Raw genomic sequence first — 17959 nt, 5'->3', positions numbered from 1 at the left:
TCTATGTGTGGAATACAAAAGAATAGAGAAAAACAATTTTCTGAATTCAACTGAGTTGCACAAAGTACAAAAATTCAAACCCTTGTAAAAGCCTAAACATGCATTTTATATTTTTTAAACCTAACTCCATTAATGCTATGGTCTCATATACTGGAGAAATGTCATACTTTTTAAACAGAAACAAAAACAAAAAAAGCAAGGCTGAAACTGTTATGAAGTCAATGCCCTTTTATTTGAAACTGACCAAAAAGTAAAATTCTCCCTGTGATAATGTGAAACTGGATGATAGGTTTATTCATTCCAGACAGTGTCTTCCCAAAGGATGACTAATAGTTTATCCTCTTTGTCAGGAAGATCAATCACATCAAAGTTGACTGTGTCAGGACAGAAGAGTAAAGGCATCCATTACCCTGACAGCCTCTCCCCGAAGAACCTCAGGAGACTGAAGTCTACAACATAAATAATATTAGTCTCGTAAATGCCAGTCTCTGTGGGTTATCCCTCTGGCTGGCTCTGCTGAACGTGCCTTTCTGTAAAGAGCAGGTCATCAGACTGACTGGCACAAACTGAAGCTGAACTATTTCTTAAGGAATTGCTGGAAAGAAACTGGATTTATACCATCCCACAACCTCACTGCCCATTTACTGCCTTGAATGAGAAGACTGTAGGTGTAATTAGGATTTGCAGAATAATTTTCCATCATTCTGCAATGTCTCTTGTTCCAGCCTGGCATAAAGACTATTTGGAAGGAAATTTTCCTTGCTGATAGCAGAATCATCATCTATTCCTGAAACCCCTGGTTACTCGACACTGCAGACCCTTGACAGACAGCAGAAGCTAAGAAAACTGCACTTGTGAAGTTGTATCTTTTCCGACGCTGCTAAGCATCACGTCATCTGACCACTTTGAGATTCATCCAGTACAGTGTCTGTCCCATTTGACTTATTTCCATTTCTTCCATTTGACTTACTTCCACTGTTCTAAGTAAAAACATTAACACTGAAAATGCACATGGTACTGGTATGGTGTGAGCTGCTAGTGGTATCTCACTGCCTCCTATCCCAGTGATTCGGTCTCAACATAGCCCTAGTAGTCCTAGCAGTCTAGTGCTACTAGATTTATCTAGCAAGTAGGATGGTAAACTCAAAGATGTTGGATTTATTGGAAAATCTGAAACAGCCAGCTCAGGATAAGAATAAACAATGTCTGTTGAAACAGTCTGAGTGAGACAACAAAGTCTGTAATCTGGTCCTCATTTCCCAGAACAGGAGAAATATAAATGATACTGGAGAGAGTTAATTGGTTGTCAGAATTGTTTTCTCTTAATCAGCCTCTTATTCAGAAGTTGCAAATGTTTCAAACCAAGACTATCTCAGCTTAATTACTGCCCCTGTCCACAAGTGACAGCTAAAACATTCAGTCACAGATAAAGTTAAGGATTTAGGTGAATATTAGGAACTTCAATCCATGTGACCTTTAGACAATACTTGCTTGACTTCCTGCAGTCCACACTTGTCTACCTTTTCATATTAAAGTCTTCAGTGTCTGCCTGACGTTTTGCTTCTGGTAATGCTGGAATCCAGGAGCTTTAGCTGCGGTACTCACAGCAACTTCCCTGAATTCCAGAACCTGGGTTTGCACAGCCTGTATTATGCCCCCTTGTGAGCACAGGTAACAGAGGAATGACACAACTCTGCTGTGAATACAGATCTCCCAAGACACTGCCATAATTACTTCTGAAAGCACAGACAACAGTGCAGTGGATGCAGTGCTCCCACAGGAAACCAGGAAATTGAGTTCAGTACCCTTTTTCACCTGAAGCAGTTAAAAAATTAGATCTACAACTCAGCAGACTATCACAACCACTTGAGCAATGCTTCTCTAAGCACCATGAATTGCTTGTTCTGTAGAACAGCAAAGTAAATATTTATAGCAAACCAAACAGCATGTTGTATTTTTCCCTTCTACAGGAAAAGGACCTCAGGAAAAACAATACACCTACTTAAATCATCACCAGTGACTATGCAAGCATAAATTTAATTTATCCAGATTCCAAATTTTACCTTTTTCCATCACTTGAATATCTACAGTATTTTTTTCTGTCAATTTCTCTGATGAATATGAACTAACACTTGAGATAGTGCTACTGGTTCCTATCAACAATGAGAATTTAATAAAGTGTCCTACAGATAAACATGAATGTATTACACCTACTGTTGGTATAATCCCTGATAGTATTTCTTTTCCTCTTGCCACAAAATATTGCAATACACGCACCAGCTTGAAGTGCTCTAGTATGACAATGGTAATCTGCATAAACTTCAGACGTGCTCTGTTCTCTCAGTTCTAATAAATAATGGAATAGAGGAACAAATAATAGACTAAAGACATAAATAATGGAATCTTCAGATAAAAATGGGCCTATGGAAGGAAACAGGAGTGCAAAGTGCTTATTCCTCAGCTCACTTCAAGCTTCTAGGTTAGTGGCTGAGAGAAGAAGCCAGTCTCCCTCAACTCTCTGTGTAGTTAATAGTTTCTCTGACTCATTCTCCAAGCCTCTAAGACTGAGGTACCTGATAGATACATATTTATCTCTCTTTCCAAGGGAAGGACAAGAAGACTTAAAAGCAGAATCCTTGAGGATCCACTGAAAGAAATCAACCCTAAATGCTAAAGATTTCAGCATAAAATAGATTTAGACAAAAATCTACAGCACTGGACTAAAACATATTCTCAATACTTAAAGAACGCTGGTGCAAGTTCTCTTAATAGCATTGTTGTTAGAAAACTCAATCTAAGAAATATTTTTCTGAATTAAGTACTATGTGCACTATAGTTAGAAAATATTGGTGTTTGTTTTTTAAGGCCAAGAAGTCATTTGCTTTTAATACAAACAGGTTTTGTATTTAACAAGAATATAGTCAGAACAGAGGATGCCTAAAAACATCAGATAATTTCTTCTGACAGGTAAAAAGTTTTGTCCCTAACGAAATTACATTAACTGCTGCTTATCTGAGTGGCATTCTTTCAGTAACAACTGCAAGACTTCCTATAAAGAAAATAGACTAAAGAGAAATTCTGAGCAAATTTCAGTCCGTTCCTATTTTTTAAAAATTCTAGGTTTATCCAGGACTGCTGGATCAGACTGCTCAGTTTATTTTCTGGAACAACAGAGGCAGAAAAAAAGTAAGATGGAAAAGAATGTGGAGTGCCATCTGACTACAAAAAGACTAAAAATTCATTGGACCAAAATTCACAGCTTATTTTCTGAAAGACATGGAAAGAATCTGATCTCATGGCTGTCATTTCAATAACATGCCTGTCATATTAAAGCAGAGAAATGACAGATTCCATTAAGATTTATGGGTGAAAAACCTATGGTAGCATGCAATTTTCCTTTTAGATACTAAAAGTATCTAAGTTACTAGTCTATAAAACAGCCTGAATCATGGTATAAGCACTTGACAAAAATATCTCCTGCTGTTGTCACTAACAGAACTAACAGATGTTCTCCCAATAAAGAAGTATCATTAGGGCTAATTGCCTACTGTCAGTATCTTCTGTGCAAGATGGGTCTCTACACAGAAATGTAGAAGACACCTCTTAGATCAGAAGCATTAATATATCTTGAGCATTATTTAGTGTTTGGAATGGAAAGTGGAAGGAAGAACTACCATGAAATGCAGAAAGAATGTCAGGGGGCAGTAAACAGGTGACCTCAGAAGTCCCCCCATTGTCCTCAGAAGTCCTCAAAGTGCCATTGAGGAATCTGCTATCCAGCCAAGCAATAAATATGTAAGATTAGGGAAACTATCTGCAGCTCTTTACGTATCCTTGATATTGTTCCTCTTCTAATGTTGAAGCAGTGCTCAGTTGTCAGCTCTTGTGATTTCATCTGCTCTTATGATGCTGGTCTTAAATCTCTAGATACTGGACTGACATGACCATACCAGCCATTACATCTTTCCTTTTGCCATTAAAGGAAGATGGTTCCCACTTGTTATGGCTACAGAGAAAAAGCTGAACATGTGAAGTGTCTACATTTAAGCACAAAACACCATAAATATAAATAAATATAAATATAAATATACTCATTCTTACAGCCTTTTTTGGTCAACTCATGATATTCAAAGGCCTGGTAATGAGTAACATAAGTTGAAAATGGCCTACATTTTTTAACAGTTCTGTCCTGTTTACGTGAATATTAGGAGTCACCAATGTACCTCTATTTGACTACTTTATTGTCAAAAAAATGTAACACCATACTTCATAGTCATTTAACAAGTAGTAAGACAAATCCTTCAATGCTAAAAACACAAATAGGCAAAAAGTTGCAAAATATTTCATGTTCAGTGTTAGAGGAATTAGAGAGCCAAACTGAAACGGACGATGACGAATGAATGTTAAGGCAGCAAAAGAAATTGGATACTAAGCAGCTTTTGTCTGCAAATACAGGCAGTATCCAAATTCTAGTATACACAAATTGAAGAACAGTAGTGTCACAGTTATTCTAAAATGAAATAGTGCCATTTGGAGGAAAAAAAAAAAAATCTCATGCAACAAAGCAGCAAAAAAGCCCCAAACATCTTTTCATACAGAAGGCAAGAAAAGAAACCCAAACAACCCTTTTCATACAGCAGGTAAGCAAACATGAAGAGCATGTTATTATCACAAGTTGTTATTTGCCAGTTAAATGCACTATTTTCCTGATAGTTCAAGTTCACTGTAATCTTGTAACTTCTCCCAGGGAATTCCATATCCTTAGACAAATTACAAATTGCTGACATAATTCATTAGAAGTTCATTTTGACAATCAGACCTCCTTTTTCTTCCATGAAATAAATCAATCCAAAATTCACAGTATCCCACTAAGGGAGATATCATATAAAGCTGGACATATCTTTCCTAACAAAGTATTTGGTTGGTGCTAGATGCCGTGTACACTCAGATTCTTTTGGTTGAAGCATAAACCTGAAACACATTTTATCTTCCTGATGTACATTTTCACTTAAAATAAGTAAAGTGTAACTGTGTCAGTGATGTTTCATCTGTGTTGAAGAAGATGCAAGGTGTAAAATAAAGTGATGTTTTGTCTTTCACAATACTGTAGAGACCCACTATCCACTTCTGTTCAGAAGACTTTTCAAGCTGTTTTTAATCCAGTTTGAGAAATAAAAATCCAGTTTGAGTGTTGCAAAAATCAAATTTGGCATCACCCAAAGTCAGTCACTAATTCAAGATTTATGAATGTTTATGTGATATTCTTTCCTTCATTTCTGTTGCACATATTTGGAACTCTTGACCCCCAACAATTTCAGCAATTTTGTGAGCCTTGAAAAATTTTGGAACTGAGTAACTAAGGAGAAGCTCAGAAGAGTCAAGGTGACATTCAAGTATGTCTCTCCATGTTCAGTGACAACACCGTTCTTATGCTGCTCCAGCTTCAGTTTGAGCGAACCATCGGAAAGTTCACTGAGACCCAACCCAAAGGCACACCTATGGTGTTCCACTCGCCTGTGTGTGGGAAACCTTTCACTGCCACCTGCCAAGCTGTGTGCCTGCTGTGCTGTCCAGTGTGGCTGCAGATACCTCCTGCATAACCCACCCTCACTCCGCATTTCCAGCTGAGGAACAGCCAGATATCACAGCCACCAATATGCATTTCCAAATCTGCTTTTATCTGGGGTGACAGACATCTGCTGAGCTGCCAGTGGTGCTGCCAGAGCCCAAGTTACTATTTTTACAGTGTATTCTCAATTAAGGGAGCCTGCTTCTGGTGCAACTTCTCTTTCATAATTCGTTCTTCCCTTTCTGAAGGCTTTGAGGGAGGTGGAAATAAGTTGGCCACTCAGACATAGGCCCTGCGGCCAGATGATTTGGAGTTCTGAGTTTTATTCTCATTTCTTCAGTTCTTTAGGGAAATAATACACTGTTCTATCCTGGCAATGCAGTGGACTATAAAGGCATTTTGAAAAACATCTATTTGATATCAAAATAGACATTAAAAAATAATTTAATAATTGGTCTCCCTGAAAATATTTCATTTAGAAATCAGAAAGTTATTGACAAGCAAACTATTGACCTTCATTCTCCATTACAGGTAATATATGCTTAACATCTCATGCAAAAGATGGAAGTGGAAAAGAAAGGATTTTCTTGGATTCCATGTGTGATACCAATAACTATTCTCCATCTCATTGTAAATAAGAATGACATACCATTAGCCAACATATACAGTCAGTACAAATCAGTCTTCAAAATTTGAATTAGAAAACAGGGAAAAAATTATATTTATCATTACTGAAGAACAGTAGTATCATTTTTAAATACCAATAGGTTGTAATCCCTTAATTTTTAAGAGGTGCTGCTGAATAATGATCCTGTTTTGACATAAATGTTAATTGTTTACATATTTACTTAAATATTGTACATATTTACAATTATTTATAATGTCACTGATGTAAACTTAAAACTACTGTATGGATACTTCCCATTTTACCTTGGAACTTTGTTGAATTCTCAAGAATGTTCTGTTTAGGAATTATTACAGCTGATGGCAAACTTACTACAGTTCTAAGTTCTCTTTATTACTTACAGCTGGTAGAAAGATGTGCGATATTGCCATGCCTCCTAAGATGAGCAAGGTTCAGTAAACATATGGAAGATAGCAAAGACTTTGTAAAAACTGAAGTGTGTCTGAAAGGCATTAATTTTAAGGATTAGACTACGGTTAGCATTATCTGATATTTCTCAGTGCCAGAACACGAACATCCATTCAGCCCACTTCAGCAAGCAGTGGGAAATTGTTCTGGGGGAAGTATTCTTTAACTAATGCAGAATTCATGCTCTAGGGGTTATTAATTTTTTTTATGGCATGCAGAAATTACTCATGAAAGTTTCCACAGTGCCGTGCTGTTTTTCTGAACACACAGAGACACCATTCTAATGCTTTCCTGACTACCCAGATGTTAATTGCATTGAGCTGAGCACATTGAGCGGCGATGGCAAGCCTCTGGCTACACACTGCTGAGAATCACAACCCAAAAAGCAGGGAGAAACACAGTACCCTCTTCAGGTTCCTGCCTTGCTGGGAATTCAATGAGCAGATGTCTGCAGAAGAGCCATTAGCATCAGAGAGGCAAAATCGAAAACCATAAAAAAACCCACAGAAAAATCCTAGAAGCCTACTTTCTGACAATAAAAAAAAAAAAAATGGAAAAAAAATAAAAACATTCTGAGTGGGTGGAGGGATACTATTAGGAAAACCTCCTCCTAAAAGAATCTTTCAAGTCTGGAAAACTAGAAAGGGCAAAAAAGAGATCCTTCCTGTCCTGTGGCTCACATATCAGTCACCCACTGCCTGTGAAAAAAAAATCCCATTAGGAGCCCCATCCCACACAAGGTAATTACAGCTCATAATTGGACATACCTTTTTTTCCTGTTAATGCCTCATCAGTAGATTTAACCCTCTGTGCCATGCCTATTGCTGATTATGCAATTGCTTAACCCATTTAAAATCAGAAGCTTTCAATTACATTAGCTGGCTGGTAAACTAGAATGCAAGCTTAAAAATTGCTTAAAATCTCCTTAGAAGCATTTGTTTCTTTATCTTTCACGCATTTTTTATTAATTTTTCATTAAAAATGCATAATTATTCTTCAACTATAAACTTCTGCCTAGAAGAAATTAAAATTTGGGATTTAAATGTATAATGTTAACTTTACTGATTTTTTCTGAATTGTGAATAAAAGATGGACCCTTGGACCAAAGATAAAGCCAACAGCAATATTAATCAAAGGAACAGACATGATTTAGTGTCAAAGCAAAGTCTTATCTGTTCAGATATCATAGCTGGACTTTTATTTGACCTCCTCCCAAAGATGAAAATGGGTTTACACAACGTCACAAAGGTCGATAACCTACTAACTAAAAAATTTAGAGGTGACTCATTCATTTTTCAGTAGGACACCACTTTGTTCAGGAACATGTCATTGAACATTTTGCTTCAGTAAAAGAAAATAAAGAAAGAGAAGGATGTTTTTTGAAACTACCAGGACATTGTGACAGAAATAACTGGAGAGGTGACTAGAGATTAAACCTATTCAATATTGCTGAATTTAAAAAAAAATGAGCTGATACAGAAAGCTCAACATTAAGTGGGTTAACAAGGCACTTACATTGGTGTATGTATTTGACTATGACTTCGATATAGCACTAAAGTTTTATGGATCACATAAAGATTTATGGGATAAAAACATCCATCTAAGTCACTGAAACAATAACAACCTGATTAATTATTTTGTCAAATAGGAAAAATTTTACTATATTTATGGCTAGCAATATTCAATTTGTCATCCCTACAACAGATGCCAGGTTTCCTTCCATTCACATTTTCTTTGTAAAACTCCAAGAGTCATAGAATAATCCTATCTATGATAAAGAAAAAGCAAATGGAAACCATCTGGATTCTCAAACCATCCAGACTACCATCAACACTATTCCATGTCTCTCACTTTATAGGGAAAAGGATTTGTTAACAACTTTTACATGTATTGAATCATCATTTCAGACTTCCTTTCCAGGCTTGTCTACATGCACTACAAATCATTTAAGCTAACACCCCTGAAATGGCTGAGCAGACACAAAACAAAGCTTAAGAAAAGACATTTACTACTTAATTCTTTGGTTACTTAGTTGCTGCATATCAAAAAGCAAAGAAGAAAGATAGCTACTTACTCTACAATTCCTAATATTCTTTCAGATATATTATCCATTTAGACAATACTTGCAGAAGCACAGAACTAGCATCTTTCAAACAAGAAAGTATCTTTCAGCTGTCCCTCAGTACTGTGTCATGGCAAAAATGCACAGGTTGTTAAGGCAAGGTGAGCTCAGCTGTCTGTGTTTCTTCCTGGAGATGTGAAAATGCAAGAGGCTGGGAAAAGCCTGAGAAATGTAGCATGTGCTGCTTTTTATGATCTCCAGGTACCACTGGTTTCAGGACAATTTTAACACAGGCAAAATAACCCACCCAGCAAAAAAACTGACAGCAAAAGCAGCAGCAATGGAAGACATCTCCATGTTGTTCCACTGTCCCACAGAAGTCTGGAGAAAACGTAATTGTGTATTACAGCTATATGCTGTACTATTACACAAATGGATAGCTGCAGGACTCAGATATGTGGGATGGAAAACTCCTCAGTGCTACCTACCAGTGATTTTATTTCCAAAAGAAAGACCAGACTGCTTTTTGAAATCTAGTGAGATCAACAATGCAAGGAGAACATAAGCAATTTCTCACTCCTTTACTCAGAGGCAGAAAAGGGGAGAAATGAGAGTCTCTTTCCTTAGGAAATGCTTCCTGAGTCTTTGATGTTGTCAAGTAACTTTCAATGATATTAGAGTGACAGTATAGGCTATTTTGAAGCTGGGAGTTATTTGAGGTGATGAATAGTAATAAGAATTTCTCTGGGCAGTTACTACTACTGCTAAATCACTGCCAAGAGAAATCTCTCTCTTGCATCAAACAAATCTGTTCTGAAAGATTCTAGCACATTAGTTTTTAAAACACCAGGTTCTGTATATGGCAGGACTGAGTGTTACAGGTTTTAGGAAGAGAAGAAGGGAAAGACAGACTTTGACAATCACTAACAGTCCCAAAGCAAAAGCACCATACACCAAATATTGGAATTTCCCTGAACTACAGCAAGTGAATTGGAGTAGATGAAATCTGATGCAGTCATAAAAAAAGGAATCTCTACCTTCACTTCCTTTCCCTTAAAGGATTAGATGAAGATTAATTAAACATTCAATATACAAAATACTTTTTTTGCAATAAAGAAGGCAATATCCTTGGACTTCTGGAGGAGCAATAGCTTACAGGAGCACCTGCAGTGATGCAACCTGACAGTCTTTTTTCCTACAGACTTACAGGAGCTGTCCCCCAAGGGCAGCGCTTGAACCACCACAGCACAAACTTCATTATTCAAAAGCAACTCTGTCAGTATCTGATTTTCAGCCTCCTTTCATTTTCTAGAGGTCAATGTGCTAAAAAGCTATCTTATGCTGGAAACAACTCAAAAAAACCCAGAGAACTGTAAACTGTGTGGCACCCAAACAAGCAGATGATGCAAAGGAACCACTCTAATGACAGAAATTATGAAAAGGAACAGAAGGATGGCATCTGGATTCTTTTCATCCTTTCATGATTCAGGGATAGGGAAAGAGGGACAGGGAAGCAGACAACCACAGAGGCAACACTGCTACTCTGGTCAGTACGCTGGCCAAAGACATCCATGTAGGTGGCAAGCTGCTGGCAGTGGGGGGACTGCAAGGTTGGCCTCCTTGAGGAGAGAGCAGGAGCTGCTGTCTGCCAGACATGTCCAGTTCCACCTGAATCCACAGCACAGAACACAGATGAGCCCATCAACCATGTTGGTGGTGCCTCCATGAAAAAGTATTTAAGAAAGGGCACACACACACACCTGCAGAGAAGCAGGAAAAGAGTGAGAAACAGCAGTGCTAGCACCAAGGTCAGAGAAGTATGTGCTCCATGGTACAGCAAATACTCCAAATGGAGGATCCACACCAGAGCAGAGGATGAGTAAGAATGAAGGAGTAGCAGAGAACCAGAGTCCTTCCATGCGCTGTTCATTGCCTCACTGAAGGAACTGAGTGCCACCTGTGGTGATAACAAGGGGGAAGGAGTAAAGGGGATCTGGAGTGAAGCTGAGTCTGGGAAGTGAGGATGAGAGGTGCTTTCCTGAAGTGTTTTAATGCTTGCTTCATTTTTTGTTTTTGTTTCACAGTATCTGAATCAGTCAGTATGTATTAATCAGTAATAAACTAATTTATTCCACTTGAGTCTGTTTTGTCCACGGTGGTGATCAGGAAGGGATGTCCTAGCCTTAATCTTGAGCCATGAGCTTTTTCATTCTTTATATTTTCTGCTCCATCCTACAGGATGGGGTAGAGAGAGAGCAAGTGGCCATGTAGTGCTTGGCTGTGGGCCGAGGCCACCCTGCCACCACCCCTAGAGCTGGCTGTGTGCCAACGGGCACTGAGGGACAAGAACTGTGACATGGATGCACCAGAAGGACAAGGCATAGCAGCATCAGACAGCATTTTCTGGTGTCTGTTGCAGGCTTTAACCTCCAGATATTCAAGTTTCTCAGGTAAAACAACCAGGAATAATATATGCACAATTTAGTTACAAGCATTGCTTTAAAAGATAATGGCTTGAAACCATGCCCAAGGAGCATCCATCCCTTCAGGGGAGCAGTGTCTGCACATGGTAGGCACAGGATGCAATCCAATTCAGACTTCAGAAGTAGCAACATTTTCACCTCTTTTCGAAATGAGAATCTCTTGCTTGACAATTATCTCATTATTATTTTTACATTTAGGATATTAAACCATTATTCGCATTTCTTTCATCTTTGCTGGTTAGAAAGGCACACCAAAATTAAAAACGTTACTTGGAACTACCTGTTCCACAGCAAAAATGAATTATACTTCCATCTGAAGTATAATTCTAGCGAGAAAAGCATTCCCCGCTGGGACATTGAAGCGTACGAAGATTTAGGAGCAGGGGGAGAGCTCCTGGTGCTGGCGGGAGCCGGGAGCGCCCAGCGGACAGCGGGAGCCGGGCCCGGTGCGGCACCGAGAGCCGCCGGGACCTGCCGGCGGGGCTCCCCGGCCGCTCTATTTTTACCGCGGTATGTTTTGCATTCAGACTTTCCACTGCAGGCGGCCCGGGTCAGGGGATCCGCTCTGCCGGGGGAATCTGACAGGTCAGCTCAGCCAGAGTTATTTATAGAGGGCGGGGGACTGAGGGAAAGGATGCGACCGGCATCGTATTCTTCTGCCGCGGGGCTGCGGACTGGGAGAGGCAGCCAGGAGCAGCCCCCCCGTTCGCCCCTCAGCACAGCCGGGCACGGCGGCCACGGCCGGGAGAGGGGACAGCCGCTGCACACGGGGGCTGCTGCCGTGAGAGCCAAAGGGACAAAGCCCAGGGGCCCTTCCTTCCCTCTTTCCCCCCACTTTAACTCGTGCAGCCTCTCGGGGAGTGAGGGCCACCCCACGCAGCTGCTGGTGCCCGCGGCCACAGGTGCCAGCAAGGGCAGGGGGCTCCCACGCCCTGGCACCCAGAGTGAGGCTCAGGACACTTCTCGGTGAAACTGCTCACAAGTCAACAGCTGACTGCAGAGCGCCGGGAGAATTAAAAATTCAGAGGCAATGAGAGTGGTCAGGCTGGAGCTATCTGGATACCGTCTTCAGTCACTGTTCTGAGTGTGAAAACCTTTACAAGGAGAACTTAAGCTTTCTTTCTCCTGCTGTGACAATCCATCAGTTCACAGCGGGTTATCACCTACCCTCCTCTCCTGGCACTGGAGAACTGCATGTACCCAGCCTGCTGCTTAACGAGGCCCATTTCTTTTTGGTAGGGAAAGAAACTGGGACAGACTACAAGCATCAGTATTTCAAACTGTAATCACACTGCCCCCCTCAAGCCCCGCTGCTTACTTAGCTGCTTCATCCTGAAGGCATTCAAATATCAGGAGGTGTCTGGCAGCCACATTTGGAAGGGCCTAAGCTGCATGTGCAAGTCTAAAACCGCCCTGCTGCAAGTGGCCTGACATCCGCCCCTGCCAAACCCTGCCCGGCATTCAGAAACAAGACATTCATCTGGCCTTGTAAGCACTTGCTAAGGATACCTGACACGCTGACAGGACTCTTCCCACACAGTGTAGCTATAAGCACCTTCTTTTAAAACCTGACCACACTAGGAGATAGTGCCACTGTATGTAACTGCTTAACAGCATGATCTGTTCAGCCTGGAAGCAGATGACCTGGGGCCCAGGGCCTCCTGGTCCAGGTGGGATCAAAGCCACAGCTCCCACCTCTTAAGGAAGTGCCAGTAGAGTTTATATTTTGTATCCTGGATTGGGATGACCTGAATCTGCTGGGCCTCACCATGGCAAAGATTCAGGCTCAAACATCTACTTAGTCACACTGCTTGAAGTGCTGTCTTCCTGCTTGTGTACAAAGGGTTTGTTTGTGGTTTAACATTTGTTGGTTAGAGCTGAGCAGGAGCTGCTGGATTTCTTTGCCAGCTACAACCATCCCAACATTCCCTTGCCTGTCCCACCTTCCCTTGAAAGGACCATTCTTCTTCTGACAAATGAGATTTCTGTCTAGGTGCTTATCCACCTCAGCTTCTGCACACATTCCTTGTCTGGCTATGCAAGTAATGACAAGAAATTATTTGTCTGGCAATACATGGACTTAATATAATGCCAGGACAGTAATGTTCCTCAAGGGAACTGAGTGCTAAGACTTAAATATGTATATCAGCTTAGCAGGAAAAGAAAAAGAAAAAAAAGGGCAACTCCTACATTCAAGTAAACCCACATTTTAAAATAATTACTGGCACTGTTAACAGTCCTGGCTTTCACTTGTATCTGCAGACATCATCTAATACATAACAGCCAAACAGTAACAGAGATATATAAAATTTTCCTGTTCACATTTTATAGAACACCTCCAATCATTACACATTTCAAACCATCTACATACAATACTTTTAATTCACTGGACACTCAAGTTATCTGCATACAGTAGAGTGCCAGCTAAGAGTTGTGGAAAGGAAGTGAATGTTTTCTTCAGTATTTTATAGTTCCAGCTCCAAAAGACTCAGGAAAAAGAATATTTTGTCCTGATGGCCTCATGAGATACTAAGAGCACAAGAGAACTCCTGTAACATGGGAAAGCTGCTGTGCTGCCTGGCTCACCACCACCAGAGCCTTCTCGGAGAAATGAGTGCTGGTGGCTTCCTTCAAAATGCATGCTTAATGAGGATTACATGTGGGGCTGGAGGGCCAGGCTTCTCCACAGGCAGAAAGATCCATCTGCCTGTTGGGGTATTTCATAAATGGCCTTTGGAGGAGGGAAAAAATGTCGTAAACATTTAATTTCTAAAAGAGGTGTGAACACTGTTTAGGATTCCCTTGTTCACCTGGAGAAGTCCCCATCTTTCTACAGAACCTAGATGTCCAAGGTCCTCTGGGGATGCCACCAGCTTTTGTAGGGACACAGGCAGAGCAGTTCTCTAATTTCTTGTACTACAACTTTTTAGTTGTTTGGACTATGTCAGTGATACATTCGTTCATCTATGGGCCACAGTACCCAAGAAGCTTCTAACAGATCTCCAACTAGAGCATCCATTACAAAAACAAACTAAAGAATTTAGTTCTGCTGACTGGTCCATTCTTTAGGAACAAAGGAAGGGTGTACATAGCCATATGGAAAAATCCACTACCATACTCTTACTGCTGAAAGCCAAAACTTCCCAAGAGGTCCCGTGAATGCATTAAAAGCTCTAGCTATTTGGTTTCACTTCAGAGTTTCGCCATCTCAACCAGACTACTAGTAATTTAAGTTAATTAATTAATTGCCTGCCATGAAATGCATCCAAGGATTCTGCATTTTAAATCAAGTGGAGCAATGATACTACTAAAGTATACTGCCGTGTTTATGAACTTGTGAAACCCCCTGCTGTGCCATTTCGGTCGCGTACGATCGGTGAGACAGCTCGAGCAGCCCCCTGGCCCCTCTGCAGGAGCCACGCATCAGGCTCAGCACTCCTGCGCGGCGCTCGCCGCTCCCTCCCTGCGGACGCTCCCGCTGTACAGCTGCGGCCCCTCTGACAGCGCCACCCGCGCCGGGGACACCGGGGCGACACCTGCGCCCCGGCTAGCGGAGGGATGGGCAGGCTGAGGGGACCCAACCTCCCAACCTGCAAGTTCTCACTAATACAGCAGCCACCTCCTGCAAGTTTCCTCTCGCCCCCTCTTACGCAGCCTCTCCCCCACGGGCAGACCCTCTCATCCTCCCCACAGGTGTCTGCAGGAGACTGCCCACACTGCGCTATCTATCCCCTTCGGACACTGTTAACCACAGAGGCTGGCTCGCTCTCCCTGGAAGGATGAAATGCCCCCTCTGTGACCCTGTGCAGGGTATCCTCCTCCCGCGAGTGGCCAGCGGTACCGTCCCGCCGGACAGCCGTGGGAGGGGAGTGGGGGTCCCTCCGCCCGACCCCAGGGTGCACCGACGCAAGGGTAAAGCCAGCTCCCCCTGATACCGGGAGGCAACTACCGCGCCGGGGTCACGGTGCATCGGCTCCGCGGGAGCCCGGCCGCCGATGGAGCTGCCATGACAGCCTTGCCAGAGGTTAAGCCGAAACTTTGTTCCTGCAAATCCTAGCCGGACCCGTTGTTGTCGGGCTCGGCCAACTCCTCCCCGCTCCTTCCAGCAGCAGAGCATTCAACGGGCACAGCAGCCCCCCCGATCTTCCGCGCTTGGTGAGAAAACCGGGGCGAGGGCGCCGCTCGGCTCTCCCTGAGACGCCGACAACGAGCGCTTGTTGGCTGCGGCTCACCTGCATCCCGCGCCTCTGAACGCGGCCGTCCCCGGCGCGTCCCCGCAAGTTTCGGCACAGGAGCGCTCCGGGACGGCCCCATCGCGGCAGGTTGGGCGCGGGCGGTCACTCGTCCTCGGCCGTCCCCCAGGCCGCGCCTCCGGGGGACACGGCCCCGTCCCTGCCTGCGAGCCACGGGTCCGCTCTCGCTACAACAGCTCGGTGGGCTCGGAGTGAGGGTCGCCCCTTCTCCGCTTGCCCGAGCAACCTGCCGCTCAGCCCCACGGCTGTGCGCCGCGCACGGGAACTGCCCGCTGGGCCGGCGGCGGCCGGGGGTGTCCCCTAAGTGCGCTGTCCCCGCACACAGCCCGGGGGTCGCCGAGCGACCGAGCCAGCAGCCCTCCCGAGCCCCCGGCCCGCGGTCCCCAGGCGGCCCCCGCGAGGAGGGGAGCGCCCTGAGGTTCGCCTTACCCGGCTGGCGGAGAGGACCTGCCGGTAGCGCTCCTCCGCCGCAGGCAGGGCAGGGAACTGTTGCGTGGAGAGCATGCTCTGGCTGCTGCTGACCCCTCTCCACTTCGGCCGCCCCCTCACCCTTCTCTACCTCGGTCTCTGACGAACTGTGCCCACCCGCCTCCCGCACAGACACACTTGCGCGGAGGGCTTCGCATTTTGTCTGCTCCGCAGACTCCCCCTCCCCGCTCCTCCACCCAATAATAATAAACCTCCGCGAGAAAGAGCCACATCCCCACCCCTTTCGCACAGAAGGCTCTACCCCTTGGGGACAAGCTGAGAGACAGCCCACTTACTAATTTCGCCCTAAAGCCGTCCCCCAGGGAGGGCGCCCCCCTCCCCCCAGTCCGGTTAAGGGACGCCTCGTCACACTGCGAAGGGCTTCAGGTGGCAAGACAAGCCTGAGTCAAGAGATGCTGTAGGGGCCAAGAAGCCGCGGAGCTCGCCCCTCGCACCCCTTACCTTGGCTGGCCGGGGCTCCGCCGCGCCCTGGCCCCGAGGCGCCCGGACGCGCACTTGCGGCTGAAGCGATCCGAAGGCAACCCAGCGCACGGACCTGCAGGCGCTCCCGGCCCACCGAGCCGAGGCGCAGAGTTCAGAGCGGAGGTTGGCGAGCGCGGACCAGATCGCCAGGTCCCTCCATTCATCCGCGGCTCCCGGCTGGACTTCCCTGCTCTTTATTTTACGTTACGGTCAGGCAAAGGCTTTCCCTTCAGCCCGGGGAGGGAGAGTTTCGCGCCTGCAGGGACTGCAACGCTTCCCGCTGTAGCACAGAGGCTGGCCTGTCGCAGCCCAGCCTCTAAGGCTCCAAAGAGAGCTGAAAGAGGCGCTGGCACCGCAGAAGCGGGAAGGAAGCAGCTCCGGCAGGAGGAACCTCCCGGAGCCAACGACACGTTTTCTCCAGCTCCTTCCCCGCAGGAAGGCTCCGCTCCCAGCGCCCTGGCGACAAGCCTGCCGTGCCCCGTTCCCTCCCCCTGCGAGCAAGCGCTGAGCGGGAGAACAGCGGCGACCTGACCACGTTATCTCTTGTCCCCGCGCCGGTCCTGGTCCTGACCGGCCCCAACGATCCGGAGCTGGAGGGATGCTGGTCGTTGCACATCTGTTGAAGCAAAATTCTCAGGCCAAGAGACAAGTGCCGCCTGAAGCTGCAAATGAGAGAGCAAATGTCCTATCCCCATGGGATACCAGCTTTTAAGATCTGCATTTGATTTTTTGTCACTTTGCCCTGTATTTGCAATTCAAAGATGTCAACTCTGACTTAAGTCTCGTCTGTGCACACAACGGAGCTCACCAATACTATCCAAGAATTATAAAGTCAACAGGACAAAAGGCAAAACAATGAGTACAAAATGGGCAGAAGTGTGTGCTACTAGAATAGAAACAGTTCAGGACTCTTCCAAGAGTCATAGAAAGATGTCACTGGCACTGCAGCTGGGTTCTGAGATGACATCTCTAAAACAGAAAGGCTTCCAGTTTTTACTGTGCATGATTCAGTGCATCTGAAATGCTATCATTCAAAATCTGAATCAGAAAACATTCAAAATCTGAATCAGAAAACACCCAAGAAAGTGAACTACCACCTTTCCATGAATATGGCTTCCAGTCCTGTCACCACTCTTGACAATTATTGAGGGTGATACCCCCCATAACTGTTTATATTTGTAAATATAAACACATGGTATTACATATGTTTATATATAAATAATAAATAAGATGAACATGTCTTAGCTTTCCTTTTTTTTTCAGTTTCTTTTCCATACCTGTATTTCCACACCTTCAGATATAGGCCCAGTTACTTTGTGTGCAAATGTTATAGTGCAGACAGTATTCTCTATGCTTCTGAAGTGCAAATGTACATAAGAGGCTTCTGTTCATGGTAATTCAGTGCTGCACTTTTTACCCAACCAACCAAACGTCTCTTCTAACCAACCTCCAGCATCTGGAGGAAAACAGTGGTGGTTGTCAACAATTGCACAAAAAATAGGAAAAGAATGGAAAGCGAGAAGCAAGACCATTTATGCAAAATCATCA

At 44.0% G+C, this 17959-nt stretch overlaps 1 protein-coding gene across 3 annotated transcripts in view; it reads right to left on the bottom strand.

Annotated features, from left to right (window-relative positions):
- Window positions 1-16049, bottom strand: part of CORIN (corin, serine peptidase) — a 115567-nt gene extending 99518 nt beyond the window's left edge. For 2 of the 3 annotated variants that reach the window (XM_058837993.1, XM_058837994.1), the window contains exon 1: window positions 15890-16049. In XM_058837993.1, the coding sequence (XP_058693976.1) occupies window positions 15890-15964 (75 nt within the window). In that variant the 5' untranslated portion in view covers window positions 15965-16049. Of the gene's footprint in view, window positions 1-15439; window positions 15521-15889 lie in introns of those variants that run through there. The other variant, XM_058837995.1, reaches the window with a different exon arrangement.
- Between the last annotated feature and the right edge of the window lie 1910 nt (window positions 16050-17959).

Source organism: Poecile atricapillus, chromosome 4, assembly GCF_030490865.1.
Source record: "Poecile atricapillus isolate bPoeAtr1 chromosome 4, bPoeAtr1.hap1, whole genome shotgun sequence".
Lineage (NCBI taxonomy): Eukaryota > Metazoa > Chordata > Aves > Passeriformes > Paridae > Poecile > Poecile atricapillus.
The sequence above is the reverse complement of the archived record's forward strand: the minus strand, read 5'-3'. Positions and strand labels throughout refer to the sequence as shown.